This window comes from Schistocerca nitens, chromosome 7 (assembly GCF_023898315.1).
Source record: "Schistocerca nitens isolate TAMUIC-IGC-003100 chromosome 7, iqSchNite1.1, whole genome shotgun sequence".
NCBI lineage: Eukaryota > Metazoa > Arthropoda > Insecta > Orthoptera > Acrididae > Schistocerca > Schistocerca nitens.
The window spans coordinates 247113250-247133891 of NC_064620.1; the positions used below are offsets into that span (position 1 = coordinate 247113250).

Sequence of the window (20642 nt, forward strand, 5' to 3'; positions counted from 1 at the left end):
GAATGTCGTGTACAGTTCTACCACTGGGCACAAGAGAAATTATGGGACGATGACAGATTCTTTGCACGCGTTCTATTTAGCGACGAATCGTCATTCACCAACAGCGGTAACGTAAACCGGCATAATATGCACTATCGGGCAACGGAAAATCCACGATGGCTGCGACAAGTGGAACATCGGCGACCTTGGCGGGTTAATGTATGGTGCGACGTTATGGGAGGAAGGATAATTGGCCCCCATTTTATCGATGGCAATCTAAATGGTGCACTGTATGCTGATTCCCTACGTAATGTTCTACCGATGTTACTACAAGATGTTTGACTGCATGTCAGAATGGCGATGTCCGGCACATAGCTCGCGTGCGTTTGAAGCGTTATTGAATAGCATATGATTGGTCGTCGAAGCACCATACCATGTCCCGCACGTTCACCGTATCTGACGTCCCTGGATTTCTTTCTGTGGAGAAAGTTGAAGGATATTTGCTATTGTGATCCACCGATCGCCTGACAACATGTGTCAGCGCATTGTCAATGCATGTGCGAACATTACGGAAGGCGAACTACTCGCTGTTGAGCGGAATGTCGTTACACTATTGCCAAATGCATTGAAGTTGACGGACATCATTTTGAGCATTTATTGCATTAATGTGGTATTTACAGGTTATCACGCTGTAACAGCATGCGTTCTTAGAAATGATAAGTTCACAAAGGTACATGTATCACATTGGAACAACCGAAATAAAATGTTCAAACGTACCTGTATTTTAATTTTAAAAAATTGTGAGCCATATGTTTGTGACTATTACAGCGCCATCTATCACAAAGCGAAAAAAGTGGTCCAACTAAAACATTCATATTTCCTTGCGTACTACACGAATATGTAATATAAAATGGGGGTTCCTATTTACAAAAACGCAGTTGATATCCGTTTGACCTATGTCAGCGCCATCTAGCGAGCCAAACATAGCGCCATCTGGTCCCCCCTTCACGCTAGACAATTTTGATCTTTGCAGTTTTTTCGTTTGACACTTATTTCGTGAGATATTTGGCCCGGTCACGATCAATGGACCACCCTGTATATAACAATTTTTATGGTATCCTAAAATTTTATTTTCAAGAAAATGATATACGCTCATTTTCTCAAGCTATTCAAGCGATTTCTACAAAGTGTTCTCCATTTAATCTCTCCCCATAAAGTAAGTTTCTCTCGTGAGATTTTTTTGAATATATCGAGCAGAAGAATTTTAATAGTTTTTAATTATAATTCTATAAGTATAACATTAAAAATTATTAAAATTCTATAAGAATAACATAAAATTTGTGCAAAATTCCAAGGACTTTGCCCTTTATCTCAGCTTACAATGAGAATTTCAAAATTCTGTTGGTGGTGGTTAGTGTTTAACGTCCCGTCGACAACGAGGTCATTAGAGACGGAGCGGAAGCTCGGGTTAGGGAAGGATTGGGAAGGAAATCGGCCGTGCCCTTTCAAAGGAACCATCCCGGCATTTGCCTGAAACGATTGAGGGAAATCACGGAAAACCTAAATCAGGATGGCCGGAGACGGGATTGAACCGTCGTCCTCCCGAATGCGAGTCCAGTGTGCTAACCACTGCGCCACCTCGCTCGGTTCCAAAATTCTCTTGAGACAAAATTTATTTGGGTTTACAGAAAAAAGTGTACAAAATTTCGCAAATCTAGCCTTTATAGATTCAGAGAAAAAGGTACAACGACTTTAAAAAACATAATTTTTAGGGAATAAAATTTAAAATTCAGCCTAACTTTTTTTTCTTATGTCACCTCGTCAGAATGCCGCCGATTTATAGTCAGGGTCCTCTTTCCCTTCAAGACTTCTCTTCTGGCTTCTTGTTTTCTGTCTTCTTTCTTTTACCTTTCAGCTGCAGAGGGGACTATAAAATTATTTTTCTCAAGATGTTTTGGGTGAAATTTCCTATATCAAAGCTCAAAAAATGGTTCAAATGGCTCTGAGCACTATGGGACTCAACATCTTAGGTCGTAAGTCCCCTAGAACTTAGATCTACTTAAACCTAACTAACCTAAGGACATCACACACACCCATGCCCGAGGGAGGATTCGAACCGGCGACGGTAGCAGTCCCGCAGTTCCGGACTGCAGCGCCAGAACCGCTAGACCACCGCGGCCGGCCTATATCAAAGCTCATTCTCTCTAATACCTTCATCCTCCCTACATTCCTGTCATTAAGTACAAGAACTGCATCATACTCGAACACTTGCGTAAATCTACGTAACTAGCACAAGGCAAAACAAGAAGTGATTCTTCATAAACAAACAGCTGGTTTGTTATTGTTTCTGAGATACGGAACACAGTTACAGATGATCAAAGAGTGTATATGACAGCCTTATAAATGTACCCCGTGCAAGCCTGCTTGAAGGCAATCCGTGGAATCGTTATTCACTGAGCTAGGATTGTAATGAAGCTTCAAAAAGTGTGCCTGTTAAGAAGGTCGCGTCAGATATTTAACTCATTTGCAGCTACTTCGGACACGGTTTCATCATTGAAACTTCAGGAAGTTACTGTCCATGACTCCTACTAATAAATAAAAAAAATTTAAATTGAAAATTGCCGTTTTCGGTCCATTTGATGATCGTTCCCCCCTTAAAGTAAATATGTATCTTCGACTTCTTTCCACATCCCACAGAACACTCTCCATGGGTCTATGGAATGCGACTAATGACATGTATAGATTGCGTCGTGCGTCTGGCTCCGTGTGAACGTGAGGAACGCTGAGGCAGCGTCGCCGGAGCACTGTGCTGTACTCATCTCGTCGCTGCTGCTCCCCCCCACCTGCCGGCTGCGGATGCTGGAGAGATGATGCGGCGCCTCTCCTCCCTCCAGCCCAGCCTCGTGCCCGCTGGCCTGGCCACCGCACGGTTCGTATAAATACTGGTACACAGGCGCGCGCGTGCGAGTACGACACCGCCGCCGCATCGCACCCCGGAGCCGCGAATCATGTCTGCCAGGTCAGTCTCTCGAACGTCACCTACAGCACAGCACCGAGACCTGTAAGCTGAGCTGACACCGCATCTGTCGCTTGCCAGACGTTGCCCTCGCTTTCACCTTTCACTTATTCACTTGCTTCTCTCCCACTCGTCGACTACAGGATGATTCAAAAGAAACAGTCGTAAATCATGAGGTGGTATTGGTATTAAGGACCATTGGGAGGAAAAAACGACTTACAGACCCACTGAGACCGACGACCATTGTTGCTGTAGCTAATCTAGTGTCAACAAACAGAAAAGCGAAACTTCTTGTGAGCCGAACTGAGTTTCGAACTCGGGACTTTTAACTTTCGCAGGCATGTGCTCTACCGTCTGAGCGAACCAAATACGACTTACAACTCGTCTTCACAGCTTAAGTGCCGCCAGTACATCATCTCCTATCTTCATCAAAGCTCTCCTGCGAAACATCCGTGAAGTTTGGAAGAAAGGAGATGAGGTACTGGCGGTACTGAAGCTGTGAGGACGGGTCGTAAGTCATACTTGGGTAGCTCATCGGTAGAGCAATTGCAAACTACAGGCAATGACGCCGAGTTCGAATCTTGGTCCGACCAACAGTTTTAATCTTCCAAGAAGATTCACATCAGCGAACTCACCGCTGCAGAGTGAAGATTTTATTGTGGAAACAGGAAAGCGATTTGAACCTGCGTGGTGTTGCGTAAAATTGGGGGTGCCATGCGGCTCTGTTCTAGATCCGTTGCTTTATTGATACATATCAGTGATCCGCAAGTAAACTTGACAGTTAAAAACGTTTCTCTTTACAAACGTAACGTAACGTAAATGATCTAACCTATAGGGTGGTCGATAATATCAGCACGTGGTTCTCGGAGAACAGGTAACGTTTTGTAATTTTTCCGCCGGTCACAACAAATGGGGAAGGGCTTTGCATATGACTAGGAACAAGCAAAGTTGGAGGGTCCTTTGCTTTTCTCTCTCCCCCTCCCCCCCTTCTCTTTCTCTCTCTCTCTCTGATTCTCTGTCTCTCTCTCTCTCTCTTTCGGAGAACAGACCAACATTCACGGCCGGCCGTTGCGACCGAGCGGTTGTAGGCGTTTCAGTCCGGAACCGCACTGCTGTTACGGTCGCAGGTTCGAATCCCGCCTCGGCCATGGATGTGTGTGATGTCCTTAGGTTAGTTAGGTTTAAGTAGTTCTAAGTCTAGGGGACTGATGACCTCAGATGTTAAGTCCCATAGTGCTTAGAGCCATTTGAACCAACATTCACCTGTAACAAAACGTAATCCATAGAATACTTGACACGGAGCACTTGTAAAACCAAAACTTTACTGTCGCAAGGCGGTCAAAGAGCAAGAGAAGACGTCATTTTTAAATTCTTAGGACTAAGGGAACATGATAAGCTTTCTTTTCAGATATCACGTGTAAGGTCTTCTGCAGAAGTTGAAAGCTGTCGTCTTCACTATAACAATTATCTCCCTCGCCTCCGACAAAGAATTGTGAAGTCTTCTTTACTTTGCTTGCTGTCATAGTATTACCTCCTATGTATCATATCTCCGTGCCATCAACAATAATGTTTTTAATCCAGAAATGGACCGTTACACAGATTTGTAGTGTCAGCTCGGGAACTTCGTTTACGCCATTGCTTACGTGACTTAGAATTCTAACTCCGCAGTCGCTGTCGTACACTCCATCCCTTGAAATTTGATGCTGACTCATTCAGAAGGAGCTGCGACATTCTTTCAGTGTGCGCTAGTCGGCAAAACGAACTGCACTAAGCGTTGGACTACAGTATTCAGCAGGTTTCACTTTCAATAGGCTTCCAGTGGAACTAAAAACTGAGGGATAAACCCTAATTTGAAACCTCTCCTTGTGGCCCACTATTTTGTACAGGAGCTCTTCGCTGTAGTTGAGAAATTTTGTCTCTAATGTGTTGTGCACTCTCTCACATTTCTTTCGCGTATTATTTATTGTTCAGTTCCTTTGTTTATAAATTTTTCTAATCAGCATAATGTACACTATGTACTGACTTAATCCAGGACCAAGGAGCTTTGTTTCCCATGGTCCCACGGAAGCTGAAAAATAAGTAAAATATAAATGAAAATAACTGCATTGCTCTCTAACTAGCTGCACACCAGGGGAAATTCCTCTTGTAAGAGAAGTATTTCGTCTTTGCAAAGAAAAATTTCCATCGATTCTTGATGTAATAAATCTTTGAGGACAGGATCAGACCAGTCACTTGATCCTATCCTTCATCATTTCATATCTTATGATAATTTTGTCAACACTACGTAATCATTATTTCCTACATATTGTCTGTTACTATTATTTTCAAGTTCATGAGACCTCTGTGTTTACGGGTTTCTTCTGTGGTTACTGTTTGAACAGCGTTCAATTTGTTGGATAATGTCCTCTCGTTAATACACAACACCAAGGCAGAGAAAAGAACAAAAAGGTGCCGAACACTACTGTAAACATTACTGTATTGGATATACTTTGTTTGGGAAACCGTATTTCGTATTCTATATCAGAAGCCAGTGCTTTCTAATGGGAAGGAAATTAGGCTAAATTATGTTACAATATCATGCATTTGTAAATACTCCTGGCATCATAGTGATTTAAACCTACTCTAACCTTACTAATACATACAGGTCAGAACTATAAGGCACATCAGTCCACGCAAATTGTTTTGTTCGTATAGTATCGTTTCTAACCTCAGAAATATCCTGTTTTGGCATTCCGTAAATAACAGTCTAGGCAGTGACAAAGAATATATGTAGTGCTCTAGTATTATTTCACCTCTCACTCATACCGTTTGTGGATAGTGTGTGCGAAGAATGTCGGTACGCTTCCTTTACAGCCACTAATTGCAGCGTCACGCACATTACGTTAGATGTATGTGAGAAGAAACAGATGTTTCTTCATTCTCCTTGTAACGTACGAGTTCAGCATTTTAAGAGTAAACACTCTCATAATGCCTTACATGTAGCAATCGTAGCATATCTTTCAGCCGTCTGTTGAACCATTCTGTTACGCTCTCGTGGTAACTCAACAAACGCGAAACGGTCCGCGAATCTCTCTACCTATCCCGATAGTTCAACCTGCTAAGGAACCTAGACTGACGTATAGCCAATTCCTCAAAGAAGTGTACGCCGTTATCTGTATGAAATAAAAGACATAAATATACGTTTACATGAAAATAAATGTGATTACTAATTGAGCAATTACCTAATAGATAATCCAATCGCCGCCATCATCGATTATATCTTCGCACCTTTTTGGCATCATTTTCACGAGATTTTCTGCATATTTAGTCGGTAACGATCTCTGTATCGTCATGATATTTTATGACAGCTGCTTCAAAGCATGTATTGGCTGTCCTTTAAGCTTCATCTTAGTATACGACCAAACATATCGATTGGGTTTGCATCCGGAGACATCGCAGATCAATCCATCGTGCACACCCCATTGTCTTGTTTCCACGCTGTACAGAGACGACTGCGATGTTTCGGATCATTATCCCCTCGAGGCACCCAGTTTGCCTCGTTCGACCAAACAGCTTCTTAACGGACCTCAGAAGGTATTTCTGATAAATATTGCACATTTTTGGTTCAAATGGCTCTGAGCACTATGGGACTTAACATCTATGGTCATCAGTCCCCTAGAACTTAGAACTACTTAAACCTAACTAACCTAAGGACATCACACAACACCCAGCCATCACGAGGCAGAGAAAATCCCTGACCCCGCCGGGAATCGAACCCGGGAACCCGGGCGTGGGAAGCGAGAAAGCTACCGCACGACCACGAGATGCGGGCTGCACATTTTTCATCGTTTAAAGTGGCTGTAAATAAGAGCAAATACCCAAAACTTCGACCGACAAAACATTCAGCTGTCAAACTGTTTATCTATACACTGCGCAAAAGCGCATTGAGTACAGATTCGAGACCACTACCAGAGATGTCACTGCGGACGTTACATTTAAGGTTACGGCGTATACTTTCTTGTGGAACTGACTCTACAATAATACTAAATAAAGTGTGAACTTTTAAACGCTTCCCTCCTTAGTTGAATTTCAATGTCAGTGGAATATGATAGTGAATCTCAATGTTTTACATTCTAATAACTGAGTTTATTCACCCAATCCATTTTAAATATCTCTGGGGAGCTCTGTTATTTGTTTTGTGGTTGTGACAGATTCCAGTGATTCACTGTCGTAAATATGGACGAATAAATCTGCACTTTAGAGTATTTACTTCACCTTACGTGATTTTTATTTACGTCTTTGATTAGTTGAGATTGTTTACAAAAAAAAAAATTCTTAAAATTGCTCTAAGCACTATGGGACTTAACATCTGAGGTCATCAGACCCCTACAACTTAGAACTACTTAAACCTAACTAACCTAAGGACATGACACACATCCATGCCCGAGGCAGGATTCGAACCTGCTTCCGTAGCAGCAGCGCGGTTCCGGACTGAAGCGCCTAGAACCGCTCGGTTACAGCGGCCGGCGAGATTGTTTACACCTAACTTTATCTGCAGAAATTCCTCCATTTGATTACACTCTGGAGTCGTCAAAGAAGTGGCTCAGAGAGCTGTATATAGCATGTCATTCACATTCATCGTGCATAATAACTTCTTGCCTCACTCCCCTGCGGTAAGCTCAATGTTTCTGACAGTTGCTCTTATTTGAAGGTGGGAAACTGAGGAATTGACTGCAGAGAATACAGCGAGAGCTAGAAATTAACGTACAAATAAGCCGCTATTGGTCATATACGGTTTTATTTATTTGAACAGTTTACAACATTAGGTATAAGCTTCGTCAGATATTTGTAGCTGTGATGCCAACACATTAAGTATTTCAAGTTGCGCTCGGTGTCATCGTCCATACTAAGTATCGTATACATTCGGAAAGTGATACAAAAAATGAAGAAACGTAATGGAAAAGAGGAGGTTGATTGATCTAGAATGACGAAGTCTTTTTTTAAAATTCTTTGACATTCTTCGAAAAGACGACGTACAGAAAAGTATAGATTTAGCTGAAAATGTAATCTTTCTCGACACCTTTGTTCTCTAACCACAAAACAAGCATTTTCGCTCTTAGGAACAGATCATTCCTTCTTTCGTATGGACTTTTCGCCTTCATGTCTGAGTTACCTCGTAATTTCCTCAACTACAGTTAAGAGTGCTTGCCACATCAGCATGTATCACAAGTACATATATCAGTTTGCTTTGCCGTACTCCAACGCAGTGTTCTGTGATAACCGCCAGGGGAAAAAATACCCAATCATGTCATTTGCGACAACCAAGCAGATGTTCTATCCAGGTAGTATCTACACCGCCAATGATGTATTAGAAAAATCAGGACTTGGGCTGAACGAGTAAGTATTTGTCAAGGTCAGTTCCTCTCCGAATGGTCGCGCGGATTCGTTACAGCAAAGAGATTTCACGAGAGAGTATCAGGTTTCTAGCGAGAAGAGGAGGGTTGTGCAGTGTGATGAGGTTTCAAAGGGGGCAACTAGTTTTAACGTCTCATCGAAAACGAATTCGTTACAAATGGAGCACAAGCCGGGATTTGGGCATGGTTAGTAACAGGAATCAGTAACCCGTTAGAAGGAACCATACCAGCGTTCGCGTCAGTCAGTTTACTGGAACCACGAAAAACTGAATTCTGGATGACTCTATGGGTATTTTCACGTTGCTCTTCCAGAATGCGAGTTTAGTGGCTTATCCATGGTGTCGTCTCCACTTTGGTAGTGCCGTTCCAAGTGAGCCAACATTCCATCATAAAAATTCCTACAATCTTCAGTTTTCTAAAGCCATGCTGCCGACGATTTTTAGGAATCATACACTCGCAAGAATACCGAACAGTACATTACATAATAGCTGTCCGTAACGCGTCCTTAAGTCCAATCCGTGAGGGAAACTTAACGGATAGTAAGTAAATCATGTTATACAGTCGCTATTCCCTGGACGGCAATAAAAGGACAGAATATGTGTACCACAACTGTCTGAATGTTGTGCTGTATAAGTGAATGTGAGCGAAAGTGTTCTAAATGTTGGCTAATCGTATAACTGAGGTGGTATTTGGGAACCAGCCCGGTATTCACGTAGTGGGATGTAGAAAACCGCCTAAAAACCACATCCATGCTGGCTGGTGCCATGACCATCGTCATTAATCCGCCTGGCGTATTCGATCCGTGGCCGGCGAATCTCCTCATCCCAGAAGCACCCACGGCTAACCAGGCGGGTAATTAATAGTGAAGGCAATCAAAAACGACTTTGTTTATCCACTGTGAGCATGAGACAGAGGCTAGTCAAGTATTTAATTGTCAAATTCGCCAAAAAGGGTCATCAATTGAGGTGTTATATTATTTTATTTTCGCTACCAGTATCGGCAGTTCATTATGCCATCTTCAGGATGGCAGTCGAGTCTTCGAAGAAAGCACTTGAGCTACGAATTCACAACGTCCAGAAACATATGGCCCTAGTATGCCAGTATCGATTTTCGAGAGCTCTGGGGCCTGAAGATGGTATAACGAATTACCAAAACGGTAGCGGAAATAAAATAAAATAACATCTTAATTTCACAGCTGTTTGGCGAATTTTGTTGTTAAGCAATCAAAACGTCCCAGCAAACTTTTTTAGTAAGTCCTGATTTGGCTCAAATTGACCCTATGGGCCATCTTGGAGAATGTGTCAAAAATGTTCAAATGTGTGTGAATTCCTAAGACCAAACTGCTGAGATCATCGGTCCCGAGACTTACACACTACTTAAACTAACTTATGCTAAGAACAACACACACACATTCCCAAGGGAGGACTCGAACCTCCGGCGGGAGGGGCCGCGCTATTCGTGACATGGCGCCTCTAACTGCGAAGCCACTCTGCGCGGCCGAGAATGTGGTACGATGCCATCTAAGGCGCTAGAGTGGTCCAAGGTGGATAGGTTGGGCGGGGACTATAGTTTGGCCTCCAAGGGCACGTGACCACAGTCCTCTAAATTTTTCTGTCTGAGGTCATCTTGAAAGCACTCTGTTGATAAGGGTGAAGAACTAAATCAGCGAATTGTGCAACCTCTTATGAAGATTTACAAGACACTAAGCAGCAAAGGAGAGTTCAGTATTGCAACGACAGACGAAACATATTATTCAACAAAGACAAGTGTGCAGTGAGTTGTAACATCTACGTATATGTTGAAGCAGTTTTGTATCTTTTGTTAAAATAAGCCTTGTGTGAATTTTGAGCCCTATCAGAAGCGAATTTAATTCAGAAGTTTACGTTTCAAATACTTTTGGACTAACTAGGACAATATTTCATGCTGAAGTCAACGGTGATTTGTAAAAACACATTCACATATGGCTTTGGCGGACCCATGTGTGCTAGAACGTTTTAACTTCTTTTATTGTTTCCGCAATCAATTATTTTCAACCTGTATGCGTACATCGTGTGGATGAATGTGTAGTGTACCCTTGTGTTCATTCTGTTGTCAATGATTGTGAAACGAAAGGAAAGAATATGATAAAATCCGGTCTGCTGGTTCGAATAGCATCAAGGATGGCACTGTGGGTAACGGCCCCACGTGACGGGAGGTGACCCTCCATTTATAGCGTCACAAGTAAACTGAGAAGTTTGGGATCTAGTCCATGACGTTGCAGACCAGAAACTTTGAACCTGCATTTTCCCTTGTCGCCCAACATTCTCCAGGAAGATTTCTTCCATCATCAGTATTCGAATCTGCTTACTCTGTATCAAGCTCCACCACACTCGTGTGTGCTGTGATCTGAGCTGCTCCTACTCTGAATTAATGGTGGAAACTCGAGACGAGTCGCATCAAATCTCAGCAGAAGCACGAAATGGGAAATAATTTTTCAACACCCATTAGCGACAACACTTATGCACGGCAAAAAACGCCACATATCGCAATGATAGGACCTGGGTCATTTTTGGAGGAGATGGAATAGTTTTGATAATTTTTTTGCTTTGGTTTTATTAATCTGTTGTCCTTCCATATTAGTCTCATGGGAACGAATGCATTCTTTGGTCTTGACTCGGATTTAAAAATAGCTTTCCTGTTCTAGCTGAGACTACCCCTATTATCAAAACAGGACGCCAATGTCTGCTTCTAGCAGCTGCTGCTTCTGTCGTCGTCGTCGATTTTATCTTCGAAACACATTGATACTTGCAGGGTTATTCAGTCAAGGAGCTTTCCAGAGCCCAGTATTCTGACATAACACCGTCGTTCTACACTGGACATTACAGAAAAGATCCACGGACTTGCGCAACTTCACTAATCTTTGTAATACGTGTATCTGCGAAGCGACACCAATACAGCTCACCTTTTCACCTAGGGTCCACAGAATGAGTGCACGTGAGTAGCGTGTTACCAGCGACGGAATACGGCTCCGGTTGAAATATCGCCTGGTATCCCTGGGAAGGGTGGTTGCTTTACGGGGAGCCTTCTGTAAACTACGTGTATTCCAGAAGGGCATATCATAGCACTGACCCAATCATTTACTTTAGATTGCATTTGTACCGAGTAACTCAGTGGTTTATTTTAACAGACTAAGACTGATTTCAGTCCATAATGATTTCGATGCTCACGAGAGTATATAGCAAGCTGGAAAACAAATAGTTTATTAATATCAATATACTGTCAGATTACCAAATACACTCCTGGAAATTGAAATAAGAACACCGTGAATTCATTGTCCCAGGAAGGGGAAACTTTATTGACACATTCCTGGGGTCAGATACATCACATGATCACACTGACAGAACCACAGGCACATAGACACAGGCAACAGAGCATGCACAATGTCGGCACTAGTACAGTGTATATCCACCTTTCGCAGCAATGCAGGCTGCTATTCTCCCATGGAGACGATCGTAGAGATGCTGGATGTAGTCCTGTGGAACGGCTTGCCATGCCATTTCCACCTGGCGCCTCAGTTGGACCAGCGTTCGTGCTGGACGTGCAGACCGCGTGAGACGACGCTTCATCCAGTCCCAAACATGCTCAATGGGGGACAGATCCGGAGATCTTGCTGGCCAGGGTAGTTGACTTACACCTTCTAGAGCACGTTGGGTGGCACGGGATACATGCGGACGTGCATTGTCCTGTTGGAACAGCAAGTTCCCTTGCCGGTCTAGGAATGGTAGAACGATGGGTTCGATGACGGTTTGGATGTACCGTGCACTATTCAGTGTCCCCTCGACGATCACCAGTGGTGTACGGCCAGTGTAGGAGATCGCTCCCCACACCATGATGCCGGGTGTTGGCCCTGTGTGCCTCGGTCATATGCAGTCCTGATTGTGGCGCTCACCTGCACGGCGCCAAACACGCATACGACCATCATTGGCACCAAGGCAGAAGCGACTCTCATCGCTGAAGACGACACGTCTCCATTCGTCCCTCCATTCACGCCTGTCGCGACACCACTGGAGGCGGGCTGCACGATGTTGGGGCGTGAGCGGAAGACGGCCTAACGGTGTGCGGGACCGTAGCCCAGCTTCATGGAGACGGTTGCGAATGGTCCTCGCCGATACCCCAGGAGCAACAGTGTCCCTAATTTGCTGGGAAGTGGCGGTGCGGTCCCCTACGGCACTGCGTAGGATCCTACGGTCTTGGCGTGCATCCGTGCGTCGCTGCGGTCCGGTCCCAGGTCGACGGGCACGTGCACCTTCCGCCGACCACTGGCGACAACATCGATGTACTGTGGAGACCTCACGCCCCACGTGTTGAGCAATTCGGCGGTACGTCCACCCGGCCTCCAGCATGCCCACTATACGCCCTCGCTCAAAGTCCGTCAACTGCATATACGGTTCACGTCCACGCTGTCGCGGCATGCTACCAGTGTTAAAGACTGCGATGGAGCTCCGTATGCCACGGCAAACTGGCTGACACTGACGGCGGCGGTGCACAAATGCTGCGCAGCTAGCGCCATTCGACGGCCAACACCGCGGTTCCTGGTGTGTCCGCTGTGCCGTGCGTGTGATCATTGCTTGTACAGCCCTCTCGCAGTGTCCGGAGCAAGTATGGTGGGTCTGACACACCGGTGTCAATGTGTTCTTTTTTCCATTTCCAGGAGTGTACTTTGATTTTACAGTGAATGGCTTAGTTCTGAGTGGCAATAACATCATCTTAACAGCCCTTAAAGGATGAGAGAATCATTTTCATGTCATAAATATAGACATCATCAGTCAGCTGATAATACACTTCCCAAATTCAACTTCGTTACTTTGTGTTACAAGCTGATGCACATTTTGGTTTACCGTGATTCTCTGGTAACCTCCAACTTAACAAATACTCGTTGCCGTTTCCGCATGAATATCCTATGATACATATTTTGTATTTAGCCATACTGGCACACGAAATGAAACAATACTACTTGCACAATGAATAAATAAGTGTCTTCGGAAAACAGTTTAGTCTGCTTTATAACGGATGAGGAACCTACAATATAATCTCTACAGGCGAAAGTCTCGACTTGACTTTTACTTTCAGCAATATCTGCTTATAGAAGTGAGAGAGATCCTCTCTGGAGGACGAGCATCTATCGCAGACTTCTTACACTCCGTCCGACACCGACGCTCCATCAGCCGGGGTTAATGGTTTACGAAAGGAAGGGGGCACCCAGGTCGTGCTGCTGAAAGAACACGCTCGACCAGTAACAGCAGAGAGTAAGACATGACGTACTCCGATGCAACCGTTACCTCAAGGTAGGCCAGGGGCGCAGAGGCTGGGATGATGCAAGTTTCACGCTACACATCTCTGTACTGCAGCTGTTGTCCACACTTGAAAAATCTTTATCGCAGGTTGCGCAACGAACACCATCGACTGGCAGAGATGAGAAGCTGAGGTAGGGAGCGAATCTGTAGGATACGTGAAGGCTTTAATACACTGTGAACACAGTTTCAGTTAGCTTCAGACGCATCCGTTACACGCATCTGTACTACTGGTTTAACAACTAGTGATGACAGTTTGAAAGCATCGGCTGATTTATAACGGTGGGTATCGATTGTACGCTTGCGCCACTATACCGAGACCAAAGGGACAAGGCGATGTGTGCTTTCGTTTCCCAGAGATGTGAGAAGGAAATTTTCGTGGGTATGTCGAAGGTAACATCCTACATATAGGTGTTCCACATATGACCCTCTGTGTCTGACATTGCGCTGAGATCAGTAACTGGAACGAAGTTTCTGATCACTGCATAGGCTGCGGCCCAGTCCTCGGGTTATGTTAGGTGGTTTCTTGGTTGTAACCGACAATAAGATGGACGAGTTATGAGTGGTCTTGGAGGGTACGAGAAAATGTTGTGCCATGTAGCAGTTTCGATTGGTGTGTCAGCAGCATCTGCCCACACAGCTGTGCGCAGACTGAAGCATTACAAGGTAACAGTAGGGAATAGATTGACTAATTCACATACTACTGCTCAGTATCGGTGCTGCAGCTGGCTATTGCAGTCTGCGAGTGACAGGGAGGTTGATCTTGAAATGTTTTTGTCCTGAAGAAATGTAACAGCTGTTTTCGGTGATGTTTATTTGCAGATTGAAACGGCGAACGAAAATTTGTACCAAGGTTGGGATTAGAACCCAGGTCTCTGCTCACTAGGCATATGTGCTAACCACTACACCACCCTAACACAGTGGCTTTGCACAAGTGCGTGGACTACCCTAGCATACCTCTTTTCCCCAAAACGTGCAGTAGTGCAAATCCACTTTGCTAGAGTGGCATAGTGGTAAGCACATCTGATTGGTGAGCAATAGACCTAGGTTCGAGTCCCGGCCTTGGCAGAAATTTTCATTCATTGCTTCCTTCTGCATATACACTTCATAGATGTTTGAGACTTGAAAAGGTTTCTCGCGTTGGTTTCAGGCAGGAGCCCCCGTTTTGTTCGATGCTGAGGTACAATTCCAATACAGTTGTACTGTTCGAATTTATGAGGTATACCAAGTGCGCTGAGGTGTGAATGGGAATTTGGGTTGCGGACGGAGGAGTGCTAGGGTAGTCTGTGCTCTCGTGCAAAGCCAAAGTGCCAGTGTGGCATACTGGCTAGCACATCGGCCAAGTGAGAAGAAGACCTGGGTTCGAATCCCGCCCTTGGTACAAATTTTTATTGGTCGCTTCAGTCTGCATATGTGAATCATAGATATTTGAGACTGAAAATGTCTCTGGAATCAAAAAGTTTGACTTGATTACTCTTATTGGGCTACCTGAACTCAAACAATTTTCGGTGTTGGAGTTCAGAAAAACCTCATCATTTACAGCAACAGGTTGTGCGTGATGTGAAAGCATTATTATTGGACGAAACCATTAACTTCTGGCAGGTATGTGAGCAATATACTATAATCTTGAAACTTCCTGGCAGATTAAAACTGTGAACCGGACCGAGACTCGAACTCGGGACCTTTGCCTTTCGCGGGCAAGTTCTCTACCAACTGAGCTACCCAAGCACGACTCACGCCCCGTCCTCACAGCTTTACTTCTACCAGTACCTCGTCTCCTACCTTGCAAAGTTAACAGAAGCTCTTCTGCGAACCATGCAGAACTAGAAAGGTAGGAGACGAGGAACTGGCAGAAGTGAGGCCGCGAGGACGGGGCGTGAGTCGTGCTTGGGTAGCTCAGTTGGTAGAGCACTTGTCCGCGAAAGGCAAAGGTCCCGAGTTCGAGTCTCGGTCAAACAGTTTTAATCTGCCAGGAAGTTTCAAGATTACAGTATATTGCTCACATACCTGCCAGAAGTTAATGGTTTCGTCCAATAATAATGCTTTCACATCACGCACAACCTGTTCCTGTTAATGATGAGGTTTTTCTGAACAACAACGAAAATTGTTTGAGTTCAGGTAGCCAAATAAGAGTAATCAAGTCAAACTTTTTGATTCCAGAGACATTTTCAGTCTCAAATATCTATGATTCACATATGCAGACTGAAGCGACCAATAAAAATTTGTAGCAAGGGCAGGATTCGAACCCAGGTCTTCTTCTCACTTGGCCGATGTGCTAGCCATTGTGCGTGATGTGAAAGCATTATTATTGGACGAAACCATTAACTTCTGGCAGTTTTGTGAGCAATATACTATAATCTTGAAACTTCCTGGCAGATTAAAAGTGTGAACCGGACCGAGACTCGAACTCGAGACCTTTGCCTTTCGCGGGAAAGTGCTCTACCAACTGAGCTACCCAAGCACGACTCACGCCCCGTCCTCACAGCTTTACTTCTACCAGTACCTCGTCTCCTACCTTCCAAAGTTAACAGAAGCTCTTCTGCGAACCATGCAGAACTAGCAAGGTAGGAGACGAGGAACTGGCAGAAGTGAGGCTGTGAGGACGGGGCGTGAATCGTGCTTGGGTAGCTCAGTTGGTAGAGCACTTGCCCGCGAAAGAAAAAGGTCCCGAGTTCGAGTCTCGCTCAAACAGTTTTAATCTGCCAGGAAGTTTCATATCAGCGCACAATCCGCTGTAGAGTGAAAATTTCATACTATAACCTTCTTTTCGGATAACTAACAAATAACAAAAATACCTATGGTATTTCATGCAGGAGAATGCTATGATATTGTTATGAGATGTTTTTGAATACAGGAATGTTCTCGTATCACTGTCAGAGACGCATTGATGGTTTGTGCTCTTTCCTCGTGATGTACGATGTCCTTGCTATAGCTGATGACCGTTTTCAGTACTCCAGCGTCTGCTGTTAAGCGAATTTACAGGTCCCGGTAAAAACAGCCATGCTTCATCGCGAAAAGTTTCCTAGGTCACTGTCTCCATCAAGCGCAGACTACAAGAGTCAGGTACAACAATAACCTCGAGCAACAGTACCTAAACTGGACAATCGATGCTCCACGGTTGCTTTGTAAGGTTTCCGTTTTATTTTGTGCACGGCTGTCAGCAGGTGCTATGGACACTCGAGTTTGAAATGCGCAACAATTTTCTCTCTCTTAGGTCTCTTTTAAGTCGTACAGTTTCCTCTCGGATATAACCTATTCGTTACCTGCCACAGTCTAAAGAACGACCCACGGCCTATGCGACGATCGGAGACTCCCTCACAGTACCGGTTCCTATACAACGCCTGACACGGTGCTTGCATCGTACGTGTAACATCGTACACTTGCGTCAGTCAGTTGGAAAAATCACGAGAAAACTTAATGATTAAATTGGTAGTTCCAGGAGCCACACATACACACACACGCACACACAGACACACACACACAAACACGCGCGCAAAGTGCACGTTGCAAAGTAATCCGTACCGTTGTTGATCGTGCACCCTTCACATTTGACTCTGCATATACCTTGGTTTGACCAGTCTGTCTCATGTTGTCACCATGTGCGCATACGACATGTATGATCAAGTCTCTGGAATTGGCTAACAGTCTGTCTCAAAATTTAGTCCCTAAAGGTGCTCAAGAGTCAAATTTCACAGGAACAGCCATTCTTTCATACCTATTTAATTTAACTGAGCATGTCTGCTATAGACATTTTAACCGAACGTGTCATAACATTCCTAATATTGTACAGTAGAAACTTTTCTCTACAGATCGTGCAGAAGAACCAACTGCACCCCATCCAGCTCCCTAACAGAGAGAGAATGATTAAAATAATTCACATTTATCATCGCAGTTTCGAATTGTTCATAAAATTACGAATCGACTGGCATACAGCAGAGGTTGATGTAACTATTATTACGAAGGCCGGTGGAATTAATTGTGGAATAAATGGTATCAAACCAATTATCTCCTGCAATTAGACTACCGTCGGCTTGCCTAATTAGAAGGCTGTCTTCTCGTGGGGGCGGAGTAGGATGGCCGAATCTTTACTTGGAAATCTAAGCCACAGCTACTTCGCGGAACTAGAATATCGCCTTTCTCGGAATGACCACCTCTCTAGTGCCCCCAACTTCATGAAGTCTGGCTTCGCTGGCCGAAGCAAACAATAACTGCCACTCTGGTTAGGTTGGCCAGGGGTCATCCTTCCTGCCGGCGGACGCATAGGCTACTGTGGTGCTGTGTCATATCAATCGGTCGCAGTTTTTGGTTGCAGCACGTCGTTGTCCTTGCTATTGCGAGTGTTGCCCCCCATTTTCAGGTCCATGTGCATGCTTCCTGCACTTTGCAACAGCTTTGGAAAGCGCAACACGTGTATACGCAGCTTTGATTGGTAATACTGCCGCGAGTATTTCGGTTATGATTCCATAGTGATGCAGCCGTTGGCATTCGGATCGGTAGGTGTCATAAAGGTAGACATGCTTTCGCTATAGGTAATTGGTGCTGCCCTTCATGGGCCTCAGTCAACGCGGTTCTCCTGGTTAGTTATCATTTTAATGTAGCTCCCAGTGCACTTTCTCTCTATACATGAGCTGACCGAGTTATACAAAAGCTCCTTTGTGTTTCTCTTACTTGCTTTATTTGTCTTGAACTGCGGCAAGACATTTTCATGCCAGATTTCGTTTTATTACGGATAGAGTAACTGTTTTTATATTGTTACAAGCTATCTCCCGTTCCAATGAGTTTTTCGATCAATGTATTTAAATTTTTACCAGTCTCCCTGTCGCCTGCTCTGTACATTTCCCCTACGGTAGCCTATAAATATTCTTTTTTGCTCTCAAAAACGCCTACTATACGAAACAGAGGCCTTTGACGGCATGGTCAAGACAACAGGAAATTAGCAGGTGAGGCCAAGTGTTCCAGCTACTGGGAATCAGTGGGCAGACAGTTACAACAGCTCATCAGTCCTGCCGCCACGTTCACTTATCAGAAACATTAGTATCTACAACATTATCTCCCTAAATTTTTCCTTCGCATCTGATGAGAATTCCGAATACTAAAGCGGTGCACAAAAGTAGGACACGGAAGTTTTAAAGCGTTTCGCTTGTAGAGGCGCTACTCTCCTGAGACTTACTCCATATCTACTCTGACGCCATACACTTTTTTCTAACCTTCGTAATGTTTCGTAGAATTGCTCTTAGATGTTTAGTCTCCAAAGGTTTATTGTCAGTGCTTTAAATGTATATTTCTAGTAACGTCTACGATTTATATGCATTATTTTGCATTTGTCTTCATACAGTGCGAACTACTTTAGATCCTTGTGGGTTATGCTGCAATTATTCGGAGATGATAGGTTAAAAATAACTAACGTGTGCCCACTTCATCAACGTATCCTCGTACTGCGGAAACCACCGTTCTCTTTGTGGCGGAGAATATGTAGTGTAACAGACCCTTCACGCCGGCCGTTGTGGCAGAGCGGTTCTAAGCGCTTCAGTCCTGAACCGCGCTGCTGCTACGTTTGGCAGGTTCTAATCCTGCCTCGGGCATGCATGTGTGTGATGTCCTTAGGTTAGTTAGGTTTAAGTAGTTCTAGGGGACTGATGACCTCAGATGTTAAGTCCCATAGTGCTCAGAGGCATTTGAATAAGACCCTTCGCTTCACCTTCTCCCTGACCCCTCCCTGAACCCCTCACCCCCCATTTTCTCTTTTCTAATCCACTTCTGGTATGTGGTATGTGGAAAGAACGATCGGCGCCATGTCTGCGGAAGTCCGAAAGTATAAGCTATACGGTTCTTGGCTCTTGCCATTACGTAAAATATCGAAATTTTAGAAGTAAGCCGTTTCTGTAGCATCTCTGTGGGGAATATCTGTGACGTACTCGCGCTGACTGCACATATAAGTGATGAATAGAGTAGCTCTGCGAGTCTTTTTCGTCTCTTCCACTCTTCTTGTTGACGACTACACACTGACGAAAAGCACTCAAAAATCGGCCGTAGCAGCGGTTCTTAGGCGATCACCTCAATGGAAGCGTTAAACTTCATTAATTTTTTCCGAAAAATTTGACAAGTGCACAGCTTAGTCATCAAGAGTCTAATTTAACCTTTTCTTATCGGAAAACCTCTCGCTAACCCCGATATAGTACATTTTATATAACGTAATTGTCAGTCGTTGCGACGTCAGCTCGGGTTAGTATTCACTGATGTTACATGTCATCTGTCAAGTCTTTTATGTATAGGAGGAAGGAAGTCACCTTGCGTTCTTCCAGCATTCCACGCCTACCTATGCGGATCCACAAGGTCGTTCCCATGAAACGTAGTGGATGGCTTTGGAGCAACTCCTAATACGGAATGCAGCCTTACTTTCCTTGAGTGTAACGCTGGTTTTAATTGTCATTTGTCCTTTAAGTAGCTGGAGGTCTTCGCTTTGTTTCCCAGGGACAAAATATCTTATGCTCTTATACATCACTGACACATAACCTTAAGGGGCAGACAAATGAAAAAGTTACAGATAGGAAACAATTAAGTGAACTATTTATTATTTCAAAAGTAATCACCATATATTTATCCCACTGTGAGATGAGATGGCCAATGCCTTCACTGAAAAACGTTCGCTGTTATCTAAGAAACCATGACTCACCCATCGTGCACTTATTCGTCTGAAGCAAATTAGCAGCCACGAATATCTTACTCCAGGGCTCCAAATATATGTAAATCGCTTGGGGGGAGATCGGAGCTGTATGGAAGATTGTAAGAACTTCCCAGCAAAGTTTCTGCAGAGTACTAGTTGCAATTCAAGTCTGGGTAGGTAAATCATTCGCTAGAATTGTCATGAATGTTCTTCAGAGCAATCATGAACAATCGTGGCAGAGTGACATGACACTTTGTCCT

General features: G+C 44.2%; 1 protein-coding gene across 1 annotated transcript in view; it reads left to right on the plus strand.

The window, feature by feature from the left end:
• Nucleotides 1-2968: 2968 nt before the first annotated feature.
• LOC126195075 (uncharacterized) overlaps nt 2969-20642 on the plus strand; it is a 173543-nt gene continuing 155869 nt past the window's right edge. Inside the window, exon 1 of the mRNA XM_049933532.1 lies at nt 2969-2998. Coding sequence (XP_049789489.1) covers nt 2988-2998 — 11 coding nt within the window. The 5' untranslated portion in view covers nt 2969-2987. The remainder of the gene's footprint in view (nt 2999-20642) is intronic.